A 23,336-nucleotide genomic window follows, 5' to 3' on the forward strand; every position below is an offset into this window, starting at 1 on the left:
CACCTCCTGCAGATCTGCAGTTGCTACACTGCCATGGCCATTGACATTGGGCAGCAACTGAAACATCTGCACCTGAGCCTGAAAGCCCTTTGCATATTTCTGCCTCAGTGATCAATTCCGTCTAGGATGATCTTGTTTAACCTGTTGAACCCAGTAAGTATCAGAGAGCCCAAAAACACTTGGATCTTCTTTCCTTGTTCACAGATTCTCAAATGTTTGTCAAAGGGCAAGTAACCAATTGAGCAATAGGAGAGTCTGGGATGACTTGAACAGTGCACTGAATCCCTGGAACCCTAACTGTGATCTTCCCTGCACACTCAGCATCCATGATATGAGGCAAAACCTGGAGACCTTTCAGTGAGAGTTCTGTGGCCCATCATGAGTCTCATTGTCCTTGGGAGTGAAGGTCCACAAACTCCAGGAGGAAACGCCTGGGCTCTGATTTCAGCAGTTACTGTGAATCTTGAGGAGAGACTGAGGTCCAAGGCTCCACTGTTTTTATTGTTCACCGAATTCAGAAATGTTCTTCACAGTGGAGAGCAGGGTTGGGGAGGAATTAGAGAAAGGACTTCAAGTTTTTGGTTCGAACCAGGCCAGGCCTTGCTGAAAGTTTCGTGGAATGGGTGAGTCCTCCATATCAGCTTTGAATCTACACTCAGTGTAGCCCAAGGATAGCCTCATCTACACTTTGGACACATATTCTAATGAAGGTTTTGTTGAAGGGACAGCTAATGTCTGTGTTGCCCTTATAGGTACAGAGGAGCACTTTTGAGGTGATGTCTGTGCCTCTGCAGCTGGAACAAGCAACCTTATTCTTTCCTTTTCCTCTAGGCTGGGGATGAAAAGCCTGAGGAATAGCTGCTGTCAAGGCAGCCCCTTTTATATAATGAGGGACCAAGACACAAATCCAAATCATCTCAGACACTCTAACTCCTTTTTTTGTCGACTCTTACAACCTCTTCGCACCATTTACTTTCCAAAGGCCATTCTTAAATATTAATGTGCCAGCCTCTGTGTCATTGATAATCCTCTCTTTAGCTTGCAATTCCAGTGCTGAGAAATCCTGAATAGGTTCATCAGGATCCTGGCAAATGGAAGTCCAACCAAGAGATGTCCCATCATTTCAAGGAAGTTACCTGCAAGCCCTGGTGGCCGCTATTTTAATTTGTTGATATGCTTACAATTCGAAACAAAGTTGTTTATTGGTGGCAGCAAAGGCACCTTCACTGGGTTAAATGACTGTTGTAATGGCCATGTTGTCAGTGGCTTTGTGAGCAGCCTGCTCTGGGCACAGGTTGGCTTTTCCCTTCCACAATAAATAATCCCCTGTACTTAAACATGTTTTAGCTCCTTTCCAATCATTTGGCCCCATGACCACTTGTCCTATGACCTCTATACAACCCAAGATAAAAAGAGCTGTTGGGCCATAGGTAGTGGTCACTTGTTTAAGGTCATTTGTTCTTTTAAAGTCTTAAAATGTACAGCTTCATGAAGATACAAGTTGTCACACATTATTGTGATCTGGGACTTCAGCAAATGGAAAAAAATGCTGAAAACCCTCCAAGGATTCTCCTAACACCCTAGGTTCTTTTAGTGCCAAATGTAAGGGATGACTCTTTTCTATAAAGGGCACCTGTGACATGGCAAAAATATTTTGAACTCAAAGTGGAAGCAGTCACTTGTGGAGCGCTTCAGGTTATCAGTTTTGTTTTGTTTTTTTTTTTTTGGGTGAATGTGAAATGGAAGTCACAACAAAACACTCTTCTAATGGGAAGGGGACTTCAAACCTCCTCCACAGTTTTTTCCTTATTTGATTGAGCAAGGTGAGACATTTCAAGATCTATCAGGGGGCTACTGCTTTTCAACAGCAAGCAGAAACACCAAAACAACACTCAGGATTCAGAGGTAGATTTATTTACATCAATGGGCAGTGATGAGATCATTCTCAAAATGTCAGGTCCGCATCTCTGGTGGTCTAGGGCTTATATCAGATAAAAAACGGGGAAACACACAGCGAGCATGGCTTCTCTGTTGGGGATTGGTTTACACAGTGTGCATCATAGTGACCAGCTGATTAAAAGAGACAGGAGCAACTATAACCCGAACGGGAACTATTACCTGAGCAAGTAACAAAATGACATACACTGGCTGGGGTGATGGGTACATTTTCTCCTAAAGTTCCACTATCCTTTTTCTGCTTGGTACTTAGCTTTTAGGTAGTGCTTCAAGCCGGGCATTGTGGCACACGCCTGTAATCCCAGCATTTGGGAGACTGAGGTAAGAGCATCAGTGCAAGTTTGAGGCTAGCCTCAACTGCATAATGAAATACTATCTCAAAAAGACAAAATAAAAAAAGTAATGCTTCAAGTCGATTCCTCTTTGGTCTTCTCAACATGCTTATGATCACTGAGATAATCCCTTATCCCGGTCCACAACAGAAAAATAAATAGAGGAATCCATAATATAGTAATACAATAAGCATTTGTACACAAATCTGTTGTTTTTGAGAACCTCTTTCTCCCATGTTTTATACCTCATGACATGGATGTTGAAAATATCAATACAATTATCTCTCCTATCCTTTTCTCCAGCCTGATGTGTGTTCTTGCTTCATGGCATCCTGTTTCGTTCACGTACATACCCACAATGTGTCCTCTCATCTGCTATATAATGAGTTTCCTCATGTTCCAGGTCCTTCTTCAGATACCAAAATGTCATGTCCAGTGCAGCTCTCAAAATTCATAAGGAGAGGACAGGCGAGGACAAAAAAATGAAGCCAAAAGTCAGAATACTGAAAGCTAAGATTGGGTGAAGCCTCCTTTTCTGGTGGGAGAAAATTAGTTGCACTGTGGAGGCCAAAGTCAGTTGAAATCTTTCTGCCTAGCAACTTGTTTGTCTGGCTTGCCTCGAGCACCTTGTGTTCTGCAGGCTGCAGCAGCTTATTTGCATGGCTCACCTGAGGTGCTCTGAGTTCTCAGGACTGGCATTGCTTTAGCCCTGCGCATCTGATTAACCTCCAGCTCCAGTTGCTCCCCACACATAATAGTTCATGAATATTTTTCAATATCTTTATTCAAAAACAAATATTTAGTTAAAAAATACTTCTCTTGCACTGACAGTTGGCTTTGTCAGCACTGCTGACCACAGGTAGATTGTCATGAGTGGAGATGAATGACTGCCACTTCACCAAGAATGATGTCATTCTGCTTCCTGTATTGCTCATCCTCTAGCTGGCCAGCTGAGATTCATCCTTCTCATTTCAGAGGCACCAAAGACAGAAAATGGAGAAACAAAAGGCCTCTCCAGGGCTGCATTGGGAACTGGCTTGTAGTCACTTTCTTCCATTGATTAAAGCGAGGCATAAGTTGGAGCCCAATGTCCAGGGAGTGCATTGGAAGACACTGAAAGTTATGTGGCAACAGATGCAGGCACAGAGAGGTGTGAAGGTTTGAGCTCATCTCTGTAAACCTCTGTCATATATTATAGTTCTGTGCTTCCTTCTTCAGGGTCACAGCTTGTGATTTTTTACAACAGCACCTGCACATGAGAATCAGAGAGAGGACAAAAATGAAAACAACCACAAGCATTACAAGAAGCATGTGAAAGTCACTTTGTACTGTGTTTTCCATTGGCTTAAGTCACACTGGGAGATTAAGTTCCACAAATCACTTAACTAACGTGAGATGCACAGTTTTCTTGTTGACAAACTCAGTTTCTCATTTTTTCGTTTACAACCAGAAGTGTTGATTCTTACACAGACCTCACCTGGGTGAGTCCATAAATAACTAAGAATCACATATAACCATTTTAGGCAGCAGCCCTGTATCACATTGGCAGAATGCTTGCCTAGCATGCTGTGTCACTTGCTGAAGGTGAATAGAGTCTGAACCAAGACAGAAAGAACCAGTAGTGAGTTATCCCACTGCAGCATGAAGTAGACATGAGCAAATATGGAAGGAATTCTCTTCTCTCAGCTGTGGGCCTGGTGTTCATCAGAATAACGCAGCCTGCACATAGTTCAAAACCCTTATCTGAGTTCACATGGTCAGGTTCAATTTAAAGTCACACTTACATGGAGACAAAAGAAGCTCCAGAATGCATCTGCCCAATGTCATAAACCAACACATGATGATCCCACAGCAAAGTTCTTCCCCAACACAACATCAGAGAGAACCACACACAACGCTTCCAACACAGCAGCACCAACTCTCAGAACTTCCTGACCCCACCTACTGATCATGATCCTGAGGTTTTGGAGCTAAGTCCAAAACAAAGGACTACGCTTTCTTTCAGAGCCTCTTCTGACTTGTGTCTAGATGACTCCCCCAAAATGCCATATAGTTATAGGTGGAGCTTCTCCAGAGGTGGCTTGATCTAGAGTGTTTGATTGATTCATGGGACAATGCTGGGTTTAAAGCTTGTGATTACTAAATTAGTCCACTGATTCATTTGGTATGGCCCTAATACCAGTAGCCTTGACAGACTATAAAAGAGGCAGAAAAAAGGCAAAAAGGTGCTAAGGTCTTCTTGATTTTGCCGCTTTCTACCCTCCATGAACTGTGCTGTAGTGGTAAGCCACCTTCCTTGGAGGCAGCCAGTTATGGAAAGAAACCTCAACATACTGTGAGCTAAATAAATCTTTCCCCTTTAACTTTGGGTGTCAGGCGTTTTGTCTCAGCAGTGAGAAAAGTAACAGAGAGCCCCTTACCTTTTGGATATACAATAAGAAACAAAAATCACTATTAAAATCAGCAAAATGAGAAATACAGAGAGAATGCAGACGTGATTTCTCATCACAGCATCTGGGGACAAAAGAGAGAGAAAAGTAAGAAGAAATCATTGGCAAGGGCCTAAAACACACCTCACAAAACAATGGTCGCTAGCACCAGTGAGCTTTGTCTTATTTTCCTGTCAAGAGATCCCACCACCAACACCATGCCACAGGTCTTGGCGGCATCCCCTTTCCTATCACACATATCTCCCACATCTGAGCACAGGAAACCCCCAACTTAGGAACATTTGAGCTGGGAACTTTTACAGATACAAATAGAAATTACATTGTGAATGTTCATAGATGGGAACAAACTGTGGGTCAGGATGAGCTCATGTGTCTCCTGGACAACATCGCAGTGGGGAGGTGGGGGGACTGCCAGGAGGCCCACGGTAACAACCATGCAGTCCCGTGTTGTCACTTGTGTTGTACTAGATCACCATTTTAAGGTAGCTATAGAAGTACAGATAGTGAACTTACAGTATTTTTGTGTTTGGGTTTTTATGCTCTACATTGTATATTTCTGTCAAAGGTGTATAAGACTCACTTTCCCTGACATACAGATGGATCTGACTTAAGAATATCCTTCCAGAACTGAGCTGGTTCATAACTCAGGGACTTACTATGCTGAACACTTGTCTCAAAAAGTGGGTTGCACTAAATACATGACACACACACATGTGTCATACACATCCTCCCAATGTCCAGGCCACGCTAGCTCTGCCCACATATGTTCAAACATTCACAGCAGGTCTTCCTACCAATACACAAAACATATTTAAGTTTCACACTCTTTGGAGTCTAAACATGCTTTGCACACTGTGCCTACAAATATAGCCCAGTCTTTGTTTTAAGAACACTGCAGTTCTCCTTTAGTGTCATCCAAGGTCCAATATGGCTTGTCCCATTCACATTCCCTAGGGCGCTGGGCTCCCAGGAATATTCATTTCATCAGCAGTATCCTCCTCCCTTAACAACAGAGAAATGAACTTGGCAACCAACATTTGAGCCCAAAAGCCCCAGGAGGAAGGAGATTTTAGAAGTCCTGTTATGAAAGGGTTGGGTATGTCTGCAGAGAGCCATGGGGATTTGTAGGACCACCCTTTTACGGCCTCCTCATGTGGGACAGAACCTATTAAGGATTACTCATTTGGACTCCATAAGATAGCAGTGTATAGTGGACCTGGAGCCTGAATAAAAGAGGCGCTGGTCCTCTTGCCCAAAAACCTCCTACCATCAGGGGACAAGGAAAAATCCCGTCACCTTTTCCTTGCAGCTGACAAGCTCTCCAGTCCCAGCTACAAGGACCATCCAGAAACCTGAAGCTGCCATGACCTGGCAAGTAGCCCCGTCTCCACCTGATGACTACTACCACCCCTCTCCACCTACCTGGCCAAGCACCTGGACAGGGACTGAACTCAGACTGCTGCCCCTGGGGCTCAGTTAGGCCAGACTTCAGCTTGTTGCCTTAGCCCAAGTTTATCCTTTTCATCATAAAACATTAGCAAACACTTTAGACTGCCCAGGAACCGAGGTGCAGAGTGAGGAAATGTAAAAAGATGCTTACTTCTCACAAACAGTGTACAGTTCAGCCTCTGGGAGGTTTGCAAGGATGTGTGATCCACTACACAATAGTAGGTGTCTTCCAGAGAGGCAATGAGTTTCAAGTAGCTGGTGATGTTAAAGGTACCATCCTCATTCAGGGTGATGGGATCAGTATAGATGTCTGTAGAAATCCTCTGGTCCTGGGAAACATTGTGGGTCCGCTTCTCCCATGTTATGTTAATGGCTTCTGGGTAGAACCCAAAGGACTGACACACAAGGTACATACTGTTACCGGTCCCCGTGGTCTGTTCCACAAACACTCTGCTGGTTGGCACAGCTGCCAGGGAAGAGAAGTCACATAGTTGAGCTCAGCACTAATTACACTTTTCTTCTCCCACATCAAACTAACTGGATTCTGCCACACCTACACATTAGCATCTCTCTCCCATAGCCGGGCAACCAAAAATCTGAAACCACGAGGGTCCACTGTTTTCAGAGATGTACACTCAGAGGCAGAGATAATGCCTCAACCATGCTGAGCAATAAACTCAAAACTTACCGAGTTGCTACCACAGACTGGGAATTTCTTTTTTTTTTTTTTTTTTTTTTAATTTTTATTTAAGGAGAAAAGAAAAGAAAGAAAAAAAAACAGTGAAGGGGTACAAGTTATACAGATTTACAGAATAAAAAAATGCGCAGTAGGAAATCACTAGTTAATGGATTACATATTGCCATCTTAGAAATAATTGTTCAAGTCACAAAATTAAAGCTTGTAGAGTGGACATTCCAACAATGATACTGCAAACAGTTCTGTTCAATGATCCAATAAAACTCTGTGATATCATTTTCTATCTTATACATTTAAATATACATGCAGTTATATAGTTTAGAGCACTTTCTTTTCCTCTCTTTTGTACAGTGACTATTACACATTTTGGGTTTCATTGCTCCCACGGTTCTTGTTGCTTTTTTGGAAGAGAGTAAAACCAAATGTGACATAACAGAACAGAATCGGTCAAGTCAAAAGGGTGGACATAATAGATAATATAAAAACATAATACAAGGTGATCAACAATGGTTACCATAATGCCTCCCGCTATTTCTAATAGAATTGCCTATATCATTAGTTGTAATACAATTGAACAAAACCGTAAAGAATAAAACCGACAAAACCAAAACATTGGAGATATTGTAGGTCTTCAAAAGTAGATAAAAGTCAACGAGAATGGGCGTTATAATGAATCTCATTATCTTCTCAGCTGATGCCTAAACTTTCGAACCTGATACTATCCAGCAAAACAGAATATAGGAACCTCAGTCAAAAACAAGATGGTGAGAGTAATACAGGGCTTCAAATCGAGATAATAGAAAGTCAAAGTGGGTTACTATATTATATCCTGCTATATTTTTCCCTTTAATTAAATGGATAAAAATAAAAAAGTAAATAATGGAGTGGAGATTGAGAAAAAAGAGGGCATAACAGCGAAACAGGGCAGATCAAAACATAACCATTTAAGCAGAATAGTGTTTCACCACCAGATAATCCTGACCCAAAAATAGTTACCATATTGACTCCCTCCCTGAAGTCCTTGAGTACAACTTCATATACTGTAGCATTAACTATATCAAAACAATGTAAATCCATTTAAGAGAATGACAGCATTATAGAGTATTTAGAATCGACTAACAGAAAATGAACAATGGTCTCTGTATAATCTCCTTGTCTTTAAAAGGTTTTTTCTTATACTATCGTACATAGCAAAATCCAATAAGATACAACCTGTTTAGACCATTGGAGACAGAAGAACAAAAGCTAGATGAGACTTCAAAACAAGATGGTACTAAATCAGCATTACCTATTAAGATGTCATTTTCTCCAAAAAAAGCTGTTCCTATCATCCAATCTTCTCTGTCTCATTTCTGTTGAGCTCTTTTTCTGTCAGTAGCTGTCAGTTTGTCTTCTTCATTTTGTTCTCTGCTCCATTCGTTGTGGCCTCCCCGCCCCTATTTCTGGGTTCTTTGTATTTTTCTTTTTTTAGAATATCCTGCAATACTTTCTGTAGGGTTGAATTGGTGGTTGCAAATTCCCCCAGTTCCTCTTTATCTTGGAAGCACCTCGTTTTTCCATCAATTTCCAGGGACAGTTGTGCAGGATATCTCAATCTTGGCTGTAGATTATTATCTTTCAAAGCTTGAATTATTTCTCCCCATGCTCTTCGTGATTTGATGGTTTGTGAAGAGAAATCTGCTGTAATTCTGATGGTTGTTCCCTTGTAAGTGATCTGTTTCTTGTCTCTTACAGCTTTTAATATTCTGTTCTTGTATTGAATTTCTGGAATTTTTATTATTATATGCCTGGGTGTTTCTCTGTTAGGGTTGTAGGTAGCTGGGGTCCTGTATGCCTCATACATTTGAGTATCTTTACCTTTTGCTAAATTAGGAAAATTCTCCTGGATTATTTCTGTGAGTAGCTTTTGTAGTTCACTTGTTTGTGTCCCTACTTCTTCTTTTATGTTCTTAATCCTTAAGTTATGGCTCCTCTTCTCATCTTCTTGTCTTTGTATTATTGCTGTGTGTTTCTTTGTTATTTTTAAGAAGTTTTTCATTTCATTCTCCCATGTTTCAAGTCTGCCCTCCAATTCAGATAGTCTGTCCTTAGTTTCTTTCAAGCTGTTATGCCAGTCTTGGGTAGACTTCTTGATTTCTTGATAGTCCCTTTGCACCTGCTTCACATACTCAATGCTTTCTCTGTTTTCTCCATCAAGCAATTCTCCCCTCTTTTTCTGTTCTTCCATTCCACCATCTGCTTTTTCCTGGGTGGTGCTTAGCATTTCTCTAACTATTCTGCATACTTCTAGCTTCAGGTCATTGATAACTTCATTCCTGAATTGGTCTATGAGGCTCTCTAAATGGCGCTTAATGTATATTGGTGCAGTGTCCACTATTGCCTGATTCTCAGGATTGGGGGTCGAGGAGCCTTTTTTGTTGCTTCCCTTCCCCATATTTTCTGTTCCTTATAAAATGTAATCTTACACAGGAGGCCCGGCTTCCCTGCCTGTCAGCCACAGCTTGATCAAATTGCGCTGGTTAGTTGTTCCCGCTCACCGCTGCGCCCCAGGGAGCTGCGGAGGAGGCAGCCTACGCGGGAGTCGGTCGCTCCTCCGGGCCACCGTCAGGCTCTGGGATCTGGGTTAGGCCAGCCTAGGGAGTCTGCCAGCAGCGTCCCTCCAGCCAGGCACCTTTCACCAATCCCGTCCGAGAGGGAAACGTGCAGCTGCAGTTGCCACCGCGCCCTGCTCTTACAGGACTGCCCGCGCCCAGAAAAACCTCCGCTGGAGTCAAACTGCGGTAGGGAGTCAGTTCCTCGCTCACCTCGCCACCAGTCAGCCTTCCTCCCTGTCCGTCACGTTTCCGACTCCGTTCGCAGACTCCCGTTCCCAAGCCTCTGCGCGTCTCTCCTTGCCGAGCCGCTATGGAGGTAGCCGGCCGCCGGGCGGCGGGAAATCCAAACCGCGGTTTCCGATGGCGTGGGAACTCCATTCCCAGACTCCCGTTCCCAGAGCTCGGCGGTCGCGTCTCTCCTTGCCGAGCCGCTGTGGAGGCGCCGGCCGCCGGGCGGCGGGAAATCCAAACCGCGGTTTCCAATGGCGCGGGAACTCCGTTCCCAGACTCCCGTTCCCAGAGCTCAGCGGTCGCGTCTCTCCTTGCCGAGCCGCTGTGGAGGTAGCCGGCCGCTGGGCGGCGGGAAATCCAAACTGCGGTTTCCGATGGCGCGGGAACTCCGTTCCCAGACTCCCGTTCCCAGAGCTCGGCGGTCGCGTCTCTCCTTGCCGAGCGGCTGTGGAGGTAGCCGGCCGCCGGGCGGCGGGAAATCCAAACCGCGGTTTCCAATGGCGCGGAGTCGAGCCTCCACACCGAGATTTTTCTGTTCCTATTTTAGCGCCAGGACTGTATTCCAAGTTGGATTCTCTCAGCCCAGTTCGTTCCTGAGTCAGCAGAGCATATCTCTACTGGTTCGTATCTCCTTAGTCCGCATCATTCCTGGCCTCTGAGCCGAGCCTTTAGAGAGCGTTCAGTAGTTGCTGTTGTCTGTCCGCCATGTTCTCTCTATCTCTCCCAGACTGGGAATTTCTGAACAAGAAGTAGAAAATAGCTGACTTCCAATTTGATATCTAGCTTGTGTCAGACTTCAAGGAAGGTGAGTAAACTGAATGGGACCTGGCTGAAGTTTAACAGTCTGGTTGAGGGTACCACAGCCAGCAGGATGTTGACACACTGTGACCTTGACTCTCATGTTAGTCTTTAGCTGGGTGCAACACATCCAGGTTGAAAAATCCATCACCAATGCCTACTGCAGGTAGGTGGGACCACATGAAATTCAACATTCGTATGCAAACAATGCACATGGAATTTGGGCAGTCACCTAGTTTCTATAGTCATTAATTTAAAATGGATCATAGATTTGAATAAACACAGAAGACAATGAAATGGCTCTAAGCGATCGTGGGAGAAAAATCCAGTGGTCTTGAATTTGGTGATGCACTTTCAAACACAGGGTGAAGGCCAGGGATGTAGCTGCATGAGAGTGCAAAGCCTAGCATGCATGGGGCGCTGGCTGCAATTGCAGGGGTACCACAAAATTATTGAGTAGAATGCCAGAACATGAAGCATGAAAGAAAAAGCTGGTTAAGGTTCCACTTAGTAAAATTAAGAACTACTCAAAGAAATGTGGTACACTAGAGGGGATCTTGGCACAGAAGAAGCATATTAAGTCAAAGTTAAAATACTCTTAAGCTAGGGGCTGGGGATTTAGCTCAGTGGCATAAGCACCTCCCTTGCAAACAGGTAGTTGTGGGTTTGATTCCCGGTACCGATAAAAAGGAAAAAGACAAAAAAAAATAATCTTAAGCTGTGGACATTAATGAACACTATTCTTTCAATATTTAATATATAATCAATTCAGCTTTTAATGATGAGGTAGATGGAGCATATGATGGGAGTAATATGAGAACCCTCTGGAACTTTTTTTAAGCTTTTCAATGTTTTGGTGCAGAAGAGTAAAACCAGGGTTTCCAGCTTGCTAGGCAAGTATTCTACTGTTGAGATAAATCCTCAGCACCCCAATGGATATCTAACTATTCTATTAAGTTTTTTAAACCACAGTTATTTCAGCGTTTCTGTAAGCTGCAGAATAAATGAATTCTAATGAACATACATCTGTACCTCCAATATTAATACACATGAAACACTCAAAGATCTATGTACAAGGATGGAGGGTTTAAAATACTATTCTCTTGTTATGGAGTCACTTTAGGTATCCCTAAGATCCACTTAAACTCCCAAGAGTTCCTACTATTTCTCAATGGGGTAGCTGGGCATACAGTCTGCTCAGAGACTATCAAAAACAAAAGCAAAAACAAAAACAATCCTCCTGTGAAGAATTCCAAATAAATCACAGAGCCACTGCATCCCAAAGAGAAAGAAGTGTACTTCCTAAAGTGGGCTCACACATAGTGACTTCCTCTCAAGAAGCAGAGCACAGAAGCGGAGAGGAAGAGTAACTTAACAATGAAGCAGCCAGGCACATAGGACTGCACCCAGGAGATCAAGGGCGACATGGAGAGTCATGAATTATGTGACTGGACGAGGGCTGCAAACTCCCTTTACCTGTGATCACCCTCCCAAATCCAAACCCCAGTCACATTATAAGTGCAGTAAACAAACTCCAAGAGGGTGGCTCCTACAACAGCTCGACCACTGCTGCTCAAAACTGTCGAGGACATCAAAATCCAGGGAAGTCTAGAAACATTCACAGCCAAAAAGAGTATGGAGACACACAAATTAACAGTGTATTGTGTTCTAGACGCGATCCTGGAACACAAAATCATACTAAGTGAACACTCAGGAAATTTGAATAAATTATGGACTGGTTACAAGAACTTATCATTATTGGTTTACTAATTAAATGAATTGCGGCATACCAAGGGAAGCTGGTAATGATATGATAAATTCTGCAGAGTGGTAGGAATAACAAGAGAATCCACTGAACTATCTTATAACTCTGTTCATTGCTTTTTTAAAAGGCACTGCTATTTCAGGCTTTCTGCAAGCTGCACAATCAATAAATTTTTCCAAGTACTGAAACTCTGCACACCTAATATTAGTAGATACAAAGTGATCAAAGAAACACATACACTTAAGGGGATTTGGAAATGCTGCTCTTTCATTAGGATTTGTGTCTCCCTCCATCTCGTATGTGCACTGCAGAGTTCCTGGTATCACTGAATGTGAAGACTGGCAGATAAACACTCAAAACAATAATTACATTAGAATGAGACTGTCAGAGTGGTTCTAATCGATTGTAACAGGTATCTTTTCAAGAAAAGAGATTTAGGACAGACAGAGGAAAACAACCATGAGGGAGAACAGAGAGAAAGCCAAGAACAGAGGACTCAAGGGGAAGCAGTCCCGCTGACACTCTGACCTCAGAGTTCTAGAATCCAGAACTGTAAGAAAATAAACATCTGTGGTTATGCCACAGACTAAAAGCTACAACGCTCATCCACATTTCAGACTCTTTTATAAAAGAGGAAAGAGCAGCTCAAAGAGCATCTGACCTTGACAGAGAACCTACCTACAGTACAACAGGCAAATGGCTGGATAGTTTCATCCATACCAGGGAACCACTATCACTCAGTGATGCTTTTGCTATATTATTTCCTCTCTTTATTGATTATACTTTTTGCTTTATTTTGAAAGAGCATCTCACTAAGGGGCCCAGGACATCCACACAATTGAGATCTTCCAGCTTCGGCCTCCCTGGTCACTGGCATTTATGGACATGTACCACAATATCTCACATCTTATTATGGAGCAGGTAGTAGCTAACAGCTCATTTAATACATGGAAAAATTCAGGTTTCAAGAAACTAAATGACTGGCCATAGTCACAGGTTAGAAACAGCAACACTGGGATAGGATTGAGGTCAGTCCAGCCAGGGCCCAGACCTCTCCCTTTCCCAGTGACCTGTGGCTTCCCCAGTGACACTGACTGTGGACTCACGTGGGAGGAAATTAGCTACCAACTGCTAGCGCTGTCACTTACTGAGCCCTGGTGAGGACTGAGCAAGCTGTTCACCCTTTTTTCCCCAATCTCACCTATGACCAACATCAGTAGCCCACTGAGGCTCAGACTGACTAATGACCTCCCCAGGGTCGTCCAGAGGTGTATAGAAGCCCAGGACGGGAGCTCATGTCTGGGATAGACCCACACTCGACCCTCTACCCCATGCACCCAACTGCATCCCACCCCAGGACCCAGCACAGTGAGACTGCAGGCCTCTGCCGTCAGGCACTCACCCAGTACTTCCAGCAAGATGCTGTCATCTTCCATGGCAGGGGTGTCCACCACCTCGCACCAGTATTCTCCTGCATCCCCCAGCTGGACCGCAGGCAGCTGCAGTGAGGCGTCGCCCCTCTGCAGCCTCTCTCGAGACACTTCGGCCCCAGTTCTGGGAATGTTTTTATTAATGCCAAATACCTCGAACACCGTGATCTTCAATCCAGACTTAGGATCTATGCGAAACCACCTAATGGCCATAACACATAGGTCCAGCCTTGCGAAGCCAGAGAAATTGCAGGGGATGGTGACATTGTCGTTCAGGCGTACGGTCAGTTTCCTTAGTGGCACCTCCACTCTCAGAGAACCTGTGACAAAAACACACTCGGTTTTGGGCATCCTTGGTATCTCAAATTCCACCAAATAATAAATTCTTTTTGTGGTAACCGTGAGGACTCAGGAAACAGGCTCTAAGTTCACGGCCCTTATCCATCCACTAAGATCCCTCTTGCTTCTGTTTCAAAATTATGTTTGCTGTTGGGGTCCCCACAATGGAATATGAATATCCTATGGAATATGAATATCAGAATCAGCTTATCACCTGTTACTGAGTGACCAGGTAAGTCTGCTAGGAATTTCACTCCATCTGCTGACTGACTTGAGAGTACTGCCACCTTCACCATGTCACCAATATCACCTATGGACATGTATGTGGCACCTCTATGGACTCAACAATGTTTCTGTCCTATCAGATGTGTCTGCAGAGCCATACTCCTCAGAGCGGTGGTGTTTGGAGGCAATGCCTCTGGGAAGTGATCAGGTCCTAAGGGCAAAGCCCAAGGAATGGGATTAGTGGCCTTCTCACAAGAGAGGGGAACAGATCTCTCACTTTGCCTGGAAGACCCAGCAGAGGCGTCCTGCAAACCAGCAATGGAGCCTTCAGTAGAGACTCCCTCAGCCAGCACATTCCTCTCAGGCTTCCCGGCCTCCACCATGGTAAGAAACAAATCTGAGAAGCCACCTGATCTGTGGCATTTGCTATGCCAGCCTGACAGACAGAGAGACAACCCGAATTTTTTATTCATATATTTTGATCTTGTTAAATTTCTCTGGACAGTGTTTACAGGTTTTAGATTCATGTCAGGGGTCACTCACTGACAGGGACTTGAGAACTCTCATCAGCCAGATTCACCACCATATGCGCATCACTGTATGACCCTCACACAAACCTAAATGGATGGGGCAGCCACTCACTATAGTCCTACTGAGATTGAGAGATGCAGTGATAAAGCTCCAGAAGCTACTGCCCGCCTGGCATTTTATGGGACACATTTAAAAATATATATACAAATAGAACACTCTAAAGTGATCTAATAGGCACTATATAGAAAACACATAATTCAGTGTCATCCATTGTCATTCTTACATCTATGCAGAACTGTATATGCTGTATTTTCACACAACTAGCAGCACAGGAGTTTTGTTTGCATCCCTGTGAGCACAAACGCATGAGCTGTGTGCTGTATTACACCTTTACAGCGGCTTTGTCAGCTGCTGAGGGGAATCTTTTCCTTGTGATCAGGCTGGCAGAGAACTCACTCTGTAGACCCCAAACTTGCACCAGTCCTCCTGCCTTTGCCTCCTTAGTGCTAGATAACAGGGAACACCACTCTACCCAGAAATCTGCATAATAATCTTGTTACCACAAGCATGTATGCAATTCTTCACTGACCAAAACTTCACTGTAAGTTGCATATAACTATACATGTGCTGTTTCTCTTGTTAAATTTGTTCATAAACAAGTTTACTCTTTTTGATCCTACTATAAAAGAAGTTTTGCTCAATATTATTCTCAGATTCATTCTTTGTATTCTCGTTTCCTTTCCCCACGAGAAAACCATCCTATGTCCTTTCATGTCTACAACTTTTGTGCTCTGTAAATGTGTGTTGCTTTGACTGCGGCCCTTCCAGGTGAAGACCCACCAGTGTCTCCTGAGATCCGCACCATGTTGGAACTTAGGATGCTGAGAAGCCAAGCAAGCACCTCGCCTGCCTGGTAAGCAATAGTGAACCTACTGGTGCACAGCCTAGAATCAAACATCCCACTTCCCCTACCCTCCTTTTCTTGTCCCCCCACCCCTCACCCCGCCGTTAGCAAATGGGAACCAGAAATCTGAGCATCTCCTGGGAGGATGACCATAGCAAATAAGGGGATTTCCTTTCACCATCTCTTTCAAGGCAAATATTTTTTACTGTTTTGCTGTATTCTGATTAATAGTACTGCTCTATTCAATATTCTGTTTTGATAAGTTGTATAATGTTCTGGATTTCATTTTATTTTGATAACCATGGTTGAAAGAACAACTATTGTAAAGATAACGAAATATACTGTGATACCTATTACTGTTATCCCGGCAACCTGCTGTGAAATTCGGTACCAATTTCACTATACGATCTTAGTTGCTTTCTTCTGTCTTGTTCTGTTGTTTTTTACTACTTTCAAAATAAAATTTAAAAATATATGACACAAAAGTGTGTTGCTTTGTTTATGGAAATGGTGTATACCCATGTATACAGTGCACATGTGGTTTTGGGTATATGGTGCACAGTTCCCATTATTTCCCTTCATTCAAGCTCATTCTACGTGGCTGTGTGTACAGGAGCTCCACTGCCAGCAGCTGCTACCAAGTTCTCTAAAGTGAGCATCCACATCTGGCTCTCCAGTACCCGACACACTGGCACCCACATGGCTTCCTGCTATCTCCTTGCCCACCCCTTCACACACAAAAGCCACTCACTCCATCACAAGCCTATCTGGGACTGTCTAATAGGTGTTAAGAATTTCTCATTGTTTATTTAATTTCTAGCCAACTCTAAGGAGGCCATTTATGTTGGTGGGGAAGAAGAACTCTCCTTACAGCTTGCTCAGAGGACATGGAGAGGACTCCTCTGCCTCAAGTAATCATTTCATTGAGAGCTGGTGTAAGGGATTTTTTCAGGAAGGGATAGAGGGGAGAGGGCTACAATAAGAGAAGCGGTGACTCCAGGCTTGCTTCATCTCTTCTGGCCACCACCATGTCCTAGCCCAGCATCTGCAGTTTTTTTTTTTTTCATGTGAGAGTCTTTTTGAGACAAGGTTTTGCTATGAAATTCGGGTTGGCCTTGAACTCACTCTTTAGCCTAGGCTGGCTTGGAACTCACAGCAAGCCTCCTGCCTCAGTTTTCCCAGTGCTGGGAATACAGGTATTTGATACCTGCATACATTTAGTTTCTCCAGGCTAGACATGGGTGGGAGTGGAGCAGGGCAGAATTGGGGGAGGTTGGGGGGCAGGTGAGAGGTGAGGTGAGGGTTAGGGGGATGAAGATGGTGAGTGAAGGAAGGAATGTGGAAATGGTGGGCACAGAGGGTGGGGATGGTAGGTGGTATGGGGATGAGGGTCGCAGCAAAGGCTGGGTGCAGGAGTGGGAGATGGGTGATGTGTCAGGCTGTGAGGCAGGGTACAAAAGAAGGGAATGGTGTGGAGTGGGAGTGTGGAGTAGTGGGAATGTGGTGGGGGAGGGCTCGGAGTGGAACTGGAGGCAGGAGGTGGCCTTTGGATGGTGGAAGGGCATAAGGTTGGTTAGGTAAGAATGGGCCGTTAGTGGAGTGATGTGAAAGCTGGTGAAGGCTCAGCTGGGAATGGCAGTGTGTTCCTCAGGGTGGACTGGAATGTGGGGGTTGAAGGGTAGGTGGGGCACTGCTGAAGAAGGGGGTGCTTTGCAAAGGTTGTGCAGGTGATAAGGGGGTAGTTGGGAGGCGCCCTCTCCCAAACAAAAGCTAAGTTCTCAAAGCAAAAAACACTCTTTACCCAGTCACAGGTGCTTCCCAGCTGTTTTTTCCATATTCTCCAACTTTTATGTAGACCCCAAACTCTCACTCTGATTTCACTCTCAAAAATCTCAGCCTACTCCGGCCAGACAAAAGTTTCTCTTTCCTATGTTCATACTGTATTGGCAAAGTCCCTTTTACTGCCTTTGCCACATGGGCTCCCCTGCCCCGCTGGAGGGCCGTTTATCTAAAAACACCAAACAAAAACAAACAAACAAAAAAATCAAAAGTTATAAAGGTCTTAAAACATCTAAAGTTGCGCTTTGCCTTCTCAGGTTGCATTTTCGTGGTTTCCTTTGGCCCACTGCTAAGTTCCTCAAAGTGCGCAGTCTCAGGACCCAGCTTGCAGTGAGTGCATCTGTAATCCCAGCGCTTGGGAGGCTGAGCTAGAGAATCACTGGGAGTCCAAGACAATTCCGGGGTACACAGTGCGCTCAAGACCAGCCTGGGTTACACACTGAGACTCTGAATCTGAGAAAAAAAAAAAACCTAGAAAACTTGTTTACTGTCCAGTCACGCTGATGTAAACGCCCTCCATCTCTCCCTCTGACCTCAGTAAAGGAACTTTTCTTACAGGGCGTCCCCGTTTTCTTCTAGGTCCCCACATAAAGAATGAAGGCAGGGCCCAAAGCCACGAGCCCTGGGACGGAGCCCGCCCTAGGAGCACCTCCTTCAGGCACCTCTCTTGCAGTCCAGTCCCAGCTCTTACCCGAAGTGGCCCGCGCACAACACACGAGCAGCAGCAGCGCGGTCGCCAGCCGGCAAGCCAGGGACGCTTGCGTCACGTGCCCATCGGAGCAGGTTTCTTGGGGCCCGCTCAGCCCCGAAGCTGCCCAGCGATGCCCCAGGCCACAGAGGGACGGCATTAGCTTCTGCAGGGTGAGGGGATCCCCAAGGCTGCCTTCGGATCTGCAGATCGCTGGAGGACGTCCACAACCTTCTAGACATCGATGGCGTCTTCCGGCGTCCTGTCACCCAGACAACTGTCTGCCCCGAGAAGTGACGTACCAGTCTAGGCGGAGCCTGGGACACCCGGAAATCCCCCACTGGAGACTCTGGACTGACAATCACGTTATCTTAAGTAGGGGGAGAGTTCTATACATTAACAAACTCACATCACTTCTTCCCCCAGTGAAGAGTGAATCCAAGGTTTTCTCACGCAGCTGGCCCTGCACAGCCACCTTTGTGGATGTGGGGTGCGTATGTGTTTCAAGAGGAGGCCCCTTCCGCGGACTCGCCAGGGCTCCTGCAGGATGCACAAGAGTCCCAGAGCGAGCTCAGGGAGAAGGCAGAAGCTCGCTCATCTTCATTTTCAGTACAAATACAGACCTTCACAATGGGGCCTCTCGATCCCTCTGACCTTTGGGTTTTCAGCAAAAGGCATCAGAAAACTTACTGCAGGGATCACCGTCTCTTGGCCCCTAAGCATTGACAGCCCGCTGGCTCTTGGATCCTTAGATGTTCGCTCTTCCTAGCATTGCGAAGCAATAGTCTCAAAGCCTTGGCTTGTTCACCCCCTAATAAGGTTTAGATCGTATGAGACAAGTTCATTGTCTCTACTAATGAGGTGCGGCTTTCATCTTAATCGTGCTCCATGGAAGGGGAAACCCAGGGCCACACATGTGGTGCATTTGGTCTGCTGAGGAGGCACTGGGGGAAGCTGTCATCTGAGAGTTTAAACTGAGAAGCTGTAACTCAGAGTCCCTACCAGGGGGAAAATAACTGGAGGCCAGAGGTAGGCGCCCAGCCCTAGAAAAGATGGTCTCCTGCTGCCCCTACCCCATCTCGCCTAAAGCTTGTCCAGAGCTGCTCCAGACAGGGCACCTGCAGAGAACTGCTCACCCCACTCCAGGGAAAACTGTGCTGTGGGAAATGTGGCCAGCACTTAACTCATATGGGTGAGGAATCTGGCTCTGAACCGTTGGTAGACCACAGGCTTCCTGCTAGGGGTTTCCTAAGTAGCAGAGCAGCTCCATCCCCAATCTATTGAAAGCCCTGGACACAGGCTTGTTTAAAGTAAAACAATTGCATTCTGATTAAAAAGTACAATATAGAAAATACACAAGCTGGTAGCACTACTTTGCTTAGTCTTTCCAGATTACATAGTGCCCAATTTGTATGAGCTGTATTTTGGGACTAGCAGCTCAGTGCCTTTGTTGGTGTCCACAGGAGCAGAATCAGGAGCAAGCAGTCCTGCCCAGTGTGTTATTTGCCCACCACCTGTGATGACCTCACATCTCAGTGGGCTCTGCCTCTCCAAGTCCTGTGCTTCCACAGGACCTCCCTTACCTTTCTAACACCTGGGTGAGGTGTGAGGAAAATCCACTGGGGATGTGTAAATTTGAAAATTTCCTCATAAGAGACACGTTGTCATTATCCTTCCTCAAAATGTACCATCTCTACTTGGACACACCTGCCCCACCATTCTTGCCACTTGTTGAGGGCATGCACGTGTGCAGGTGCCTGGAGTGGCCCTGTTGTGGCTGCATCTGTGTGCTGAACTCATCAAAATATTTACCTTTCATGGTCATTTTGACTTTGGGGGAGAGCCCTTTACTCGCGAGGTGCAGAGCCCGGTAAGGAAGACAGAAGAGGCCTGCAGGCTGGGGCATGAGCAGTGACACCTCAGCCTGCCCTCTGCCCGCTGCCAGCTTCCTTCCCACTCTGCCACCAGCCCTCTCTGTTATCCCTGCCCGCAGCCCAGTGTCCTGACTGGTGATGATGAAACAGGCTACGACCTGGCTTTATTTCCTACCCCTAATCCCTACACCAAGACTTGGAAAAGCTGTTTTTCCTTTATGCATTAATTGTGGACAGGACTGGAAGGCTTGCTGGAGATGCCAGGAAGCTGATGGGGTCATCCCACTGCAGTCCTCTGTGTTCTTAAGAGGAGCTATCAACTCTTCCCTGACCTGCTGGATTACCTAAAGCACTGAACAGCAATTGTGATACATCCATCCCATGACTGTAGAGTTTACCAGACAAAGAGCTTTTTAATTTTTAGATGATGACATGAGGGAAAAATCTAATACATGCTTTGAGGAATGTGCAACAATTATAAAATCACTGAGAGACTTAATGAATTATTATCTGTAAAATTTCCAGGCACTAGAGTGGATTGGTTGGGTCCCCTTCTCTGCTTTTCACTGTCTGTTCTTTAACACCTGCACCATCAGCCCTGTGTGGGCTCCTCAGTTCAGGGCTTGGAAGACTGTTCTCTCTGCCTCCAGCTCCCTCCTCCTTATTCCTGTCAGGTGCTGTGTCACTCTTTATTCATCACCTTAAGCCTGCTCATCCACAACACTCCTGTCTTCCTGCCTCCTGGAGCTACTGTGGGGGCTGGAGGGGCTCAGGAAGTGGCCTCTTGGTGGGACCTAGACCAGCCTAGCCCAGCCTTGGTTTAAAAAAAAAAAAAAGGGCCTGCAGGGCCACCAGAACTCTGCAGCAATCCCCACCCTAACCCTAGATCCCCACCCCAGCTCTCAAAACTGTGTCACTAAGATGACTCTGCTTGCCTCTTGGCTCCCTGCCTGCCCAAGCCTGGGCCCCTTCTGAGAGCACCCAGCCCCTTGCCAGCGCCCCTATGGTTCAGGGCATCCTGGGCCCACGCCTGGCTCCAGCTGCCCAGGCTTTTAGACTTGCAGTTGTTATACTTGAGACTAAATCCTATACACACTGCACTCAGGATTCCTGCCTGACCCCAGGAAGGAACCATTTCTCTTCTGCCCTGCTCCTCCTCCCGCTGCCTGCCTGGGAGCAGCCAGCCATGGACTGAAGCCTCTACAAACCTTGAGCTGAAATGAACCTTTCCTGCTTTATCACGTGGGAGTCAGCTATTTTATTCCACCAACAAGAAGCTGGGGCTTGGCAAGGGTTATGCCGGTAGGATCCGACAGTGGGAGGACAGGGGATCCACTGGCTAGTAGGTGTTGCAGGCAGAAACATTCTCTATCCAATCCCAGGTGCTTCTCCACCCTTTATTCTCTAGTTCTCAGCTTTTATGAACACCCACCGTCAACTCAGGCCATAACAAATGCTCCTTTTCCACGGTCTTATGTGTAAGCTGTCTCTTCTACTGCCAGTGCCACAAGATGGAGGATGCTTTACTTGAAAACCAACAAACAAAAACTGAAAAACAAACTTCTAAACATGTAATGTAAGAAGAGGTGACAGGAATTGGAGGCTGTGGCCCAACAGGTGAGAAAGGACAGGTTGTAAGTTCACTTGGGTAGGTGAGGAGGGGATACTGTTGTTGGACAGGATAGGAAAGGTCAGACTGGAGAGGGATATGTAGTCGATTTTGGATGGAATCCAGGGGTGGGGTCAGAGTGTCCTAGACTGTGGGGTTGAGATGAGGGGAAAGGATGGGAACCATGGTGGGGACAGGGTCGCTCTACGTGATGGTTGTGTTCAGGGCAAACCAAGTATTCAGTCATATAGTGTAGCAGTGTCTTGGGTTGGTTTTTTTGTTTGTTTGTTTTTGTTGTTATTGTTGTTTTGGCGGGGGGTGGTTGTTTTGGGTTTTTTTGTTGTTATTGTTGCTTTGATGTGACATACTTTTTTAAATTGCTGTAGAGAAGTCACTAGTGGGTTGCTAGTTTTCCCTTTTGTAAAAGGTCAATTTTACTGCAGCTTTCTTGCCCCTATGCATTATGCATGCTGTCCTATTAGGAATAGAAATGATGCCTTTTTAGTCTGCATGTGAACTCATATGCAAACTCGAGGGAGGTGAGATACCTGGATGTCATGGTCTTAGAGCTAATATCAAGAATGGCTCACATTTCTGATAGTATTTTCATGAGGTGGGAGGAATGAATGCTTTCTGTCACAAAAGAAAAATGAACACAGAGCTTTAGGTAACCAACCCTGGTGATTTGATATAAAACTGAAAAGTGTCAACGAAAAAGTTCCTTCTATTATTTTATCTTCCTAGTTAAAGCAAAAAACTTAACTTTCAGCATGAGAATTTCCCTGTGGATTCTTGGCTTCCTCAGCAAGTGTGGTGGCCCTGTGACACACTCCTGGCCAATGAGATGCAAATCCAAGAGCTGCAGGACTTTGAAAAGTGCCTGAAGGCAGGTGATGCAACAGGGAAAGTTCTTGCCAGTGTCCCCTTGCCTTCAGGAGCCATGTTTGGCCCCTAGAGTGAGGGAACCTGAAGATTGAAATCAAGGACTGAGGACAGCAGAATGACAAGATGGGAACTTGATGTCGCCTACTTCTAGGCCGCTTTTCTGAAGGGAGAAACTCCTCCATTATCTTAGTTTTACTGTTTACCTGTAGCAGAGGTGAAATTTAAAAGATATAGAGTAATACATGAATGAAAACTGACCTGAGGTGGTAGAAAACCTATTGAGTTAAAGAATTTCTATTTGGTATAGGCTACAGAATGCTAAAAGTGCCCAGGAAACCCTGAGGAATACTGGGGACTTCGTAGAGTAACTGTATCAAGGAGACATTGGTTCAAAGGCCATATTGAGGCTCTCTAATGGATGGATACCTGGCAGTCACCTTGTAACACCCTCTGAACGGCACCAGCGAAGTGCTGCATGTGGAAGGCCCACCTGAGGATTGTTGCTAACAGCCTAAGAGCAGAACTGGAGCAGAAGATGGTGCACTGTTGACTCTCCTGCACAAGCCTGTCAAGCTGGCTTGCCAGGTGTGAACTGAGCTGTTTTCATCACCGGAGGAGCTCTGATCCTTGCTATCACTAAAGATGGCTGTGGTTCTTTTCAGGGAAGCTCTGTCTCTGGTCCTCACATTGAGCATGGCTTCCTGGCTCCAGTTTAGATCCTCAGGCTGCTGGCACAGATC

At 45.4% G+C, this 23,336-nt stretch overlaps 2 protein-coding genes across 4 annotated transcripts in view; both read right to left on the minus strand.

Annotated features, from left to right (window-relative positions):
* Positions 1–4,704: 4,704 nt before the first annotated feature.
* On the minus strand, positions 4,705–18,458 carry LOC134476335 (natural cytotoxicity triggering receptor 3 ligand 1-like). Its single transcript, XM_063249776.1, has 4 exons — positions 18,232–18,458; positions 13,675–14,022; positions 6,339–6,653; positions 4,705–4,802 (listed from the first exon to the last, which is right to left on the minus strand). The coding sequence occupies exons 1-4, from the start codon at positions 18,386–18,388 to the stop codon at positions 4,705–4,707; spliced, it is 918 nt and encodes a 305-aa protein (XP_063105846.1). The 5' UTR covers positions 18,389–18,458.
* A 4,315-nt stretch (positions 18,459–22,773) lies between these two features.
* Nucb2 (nucleobindin 2) overlaps positions 22,774–23,336 on the minus strand; it is a 43,244-nt gene continuing 42,681 nt past the window's right edge. For all 3 annotated transcript variants that reach the window (XM_023563292.2, XM_063251796.1, XM_063251797.1), the window contains one exon: positions 22,774–22,799. In XM_023563292.2, the coding sequence (XP_023419060.1) occupies positions 22,789–22,799 (11 nt within the window). In that variant the 3' untranslated portion in view covers positions 22,774–22,788. The remainder of the gene's footprint in view (positions 22,800–23,336) is intronic.

The sequence above is a fragment of the Cavia porcellus genome, unplaced genomic scaffold (assembly GCF_034190915.1).
Source record: "Cavia porcellus strain 051 isolate PalLab524CR breed Dunkin Hartley unplaced genomic scaffold, mCavPor4.1 scaffold_6, whole genome shotgun sequence".
Taxonomy (NCBI): Eukaryota; Metazoa; Chordata; class Mammalia; order Rodentia; family Caviidae; genus Cavia; species Cavia porcellus.

Bases quoted from the DNA above. Each gene is read 5' to 3' on its own strand.
- LOC134476335 (XM_063249776.1), bottom strand. From the start codon at position 18,388: ATGCCGTCCCTCTGTGGCCTGGGGCATCGCTGGGCAGCTTCGGGGCTG. The intron at 6,654-13,674 runs GTGAGTGCCTGA...CTTCCCTGGCAG, and splicing joins CATCTTGCTGGAAGTACTGG to CTGTGCCAACCAGCAGAGTG. The intron at 4,803-6,338 runs GTAAGCATCTTT...TTTTGTCCCCAG, and splicing joins CTGTACACTGTTTGTGAGAA to ATGCTGTGATGAGAAATCAC.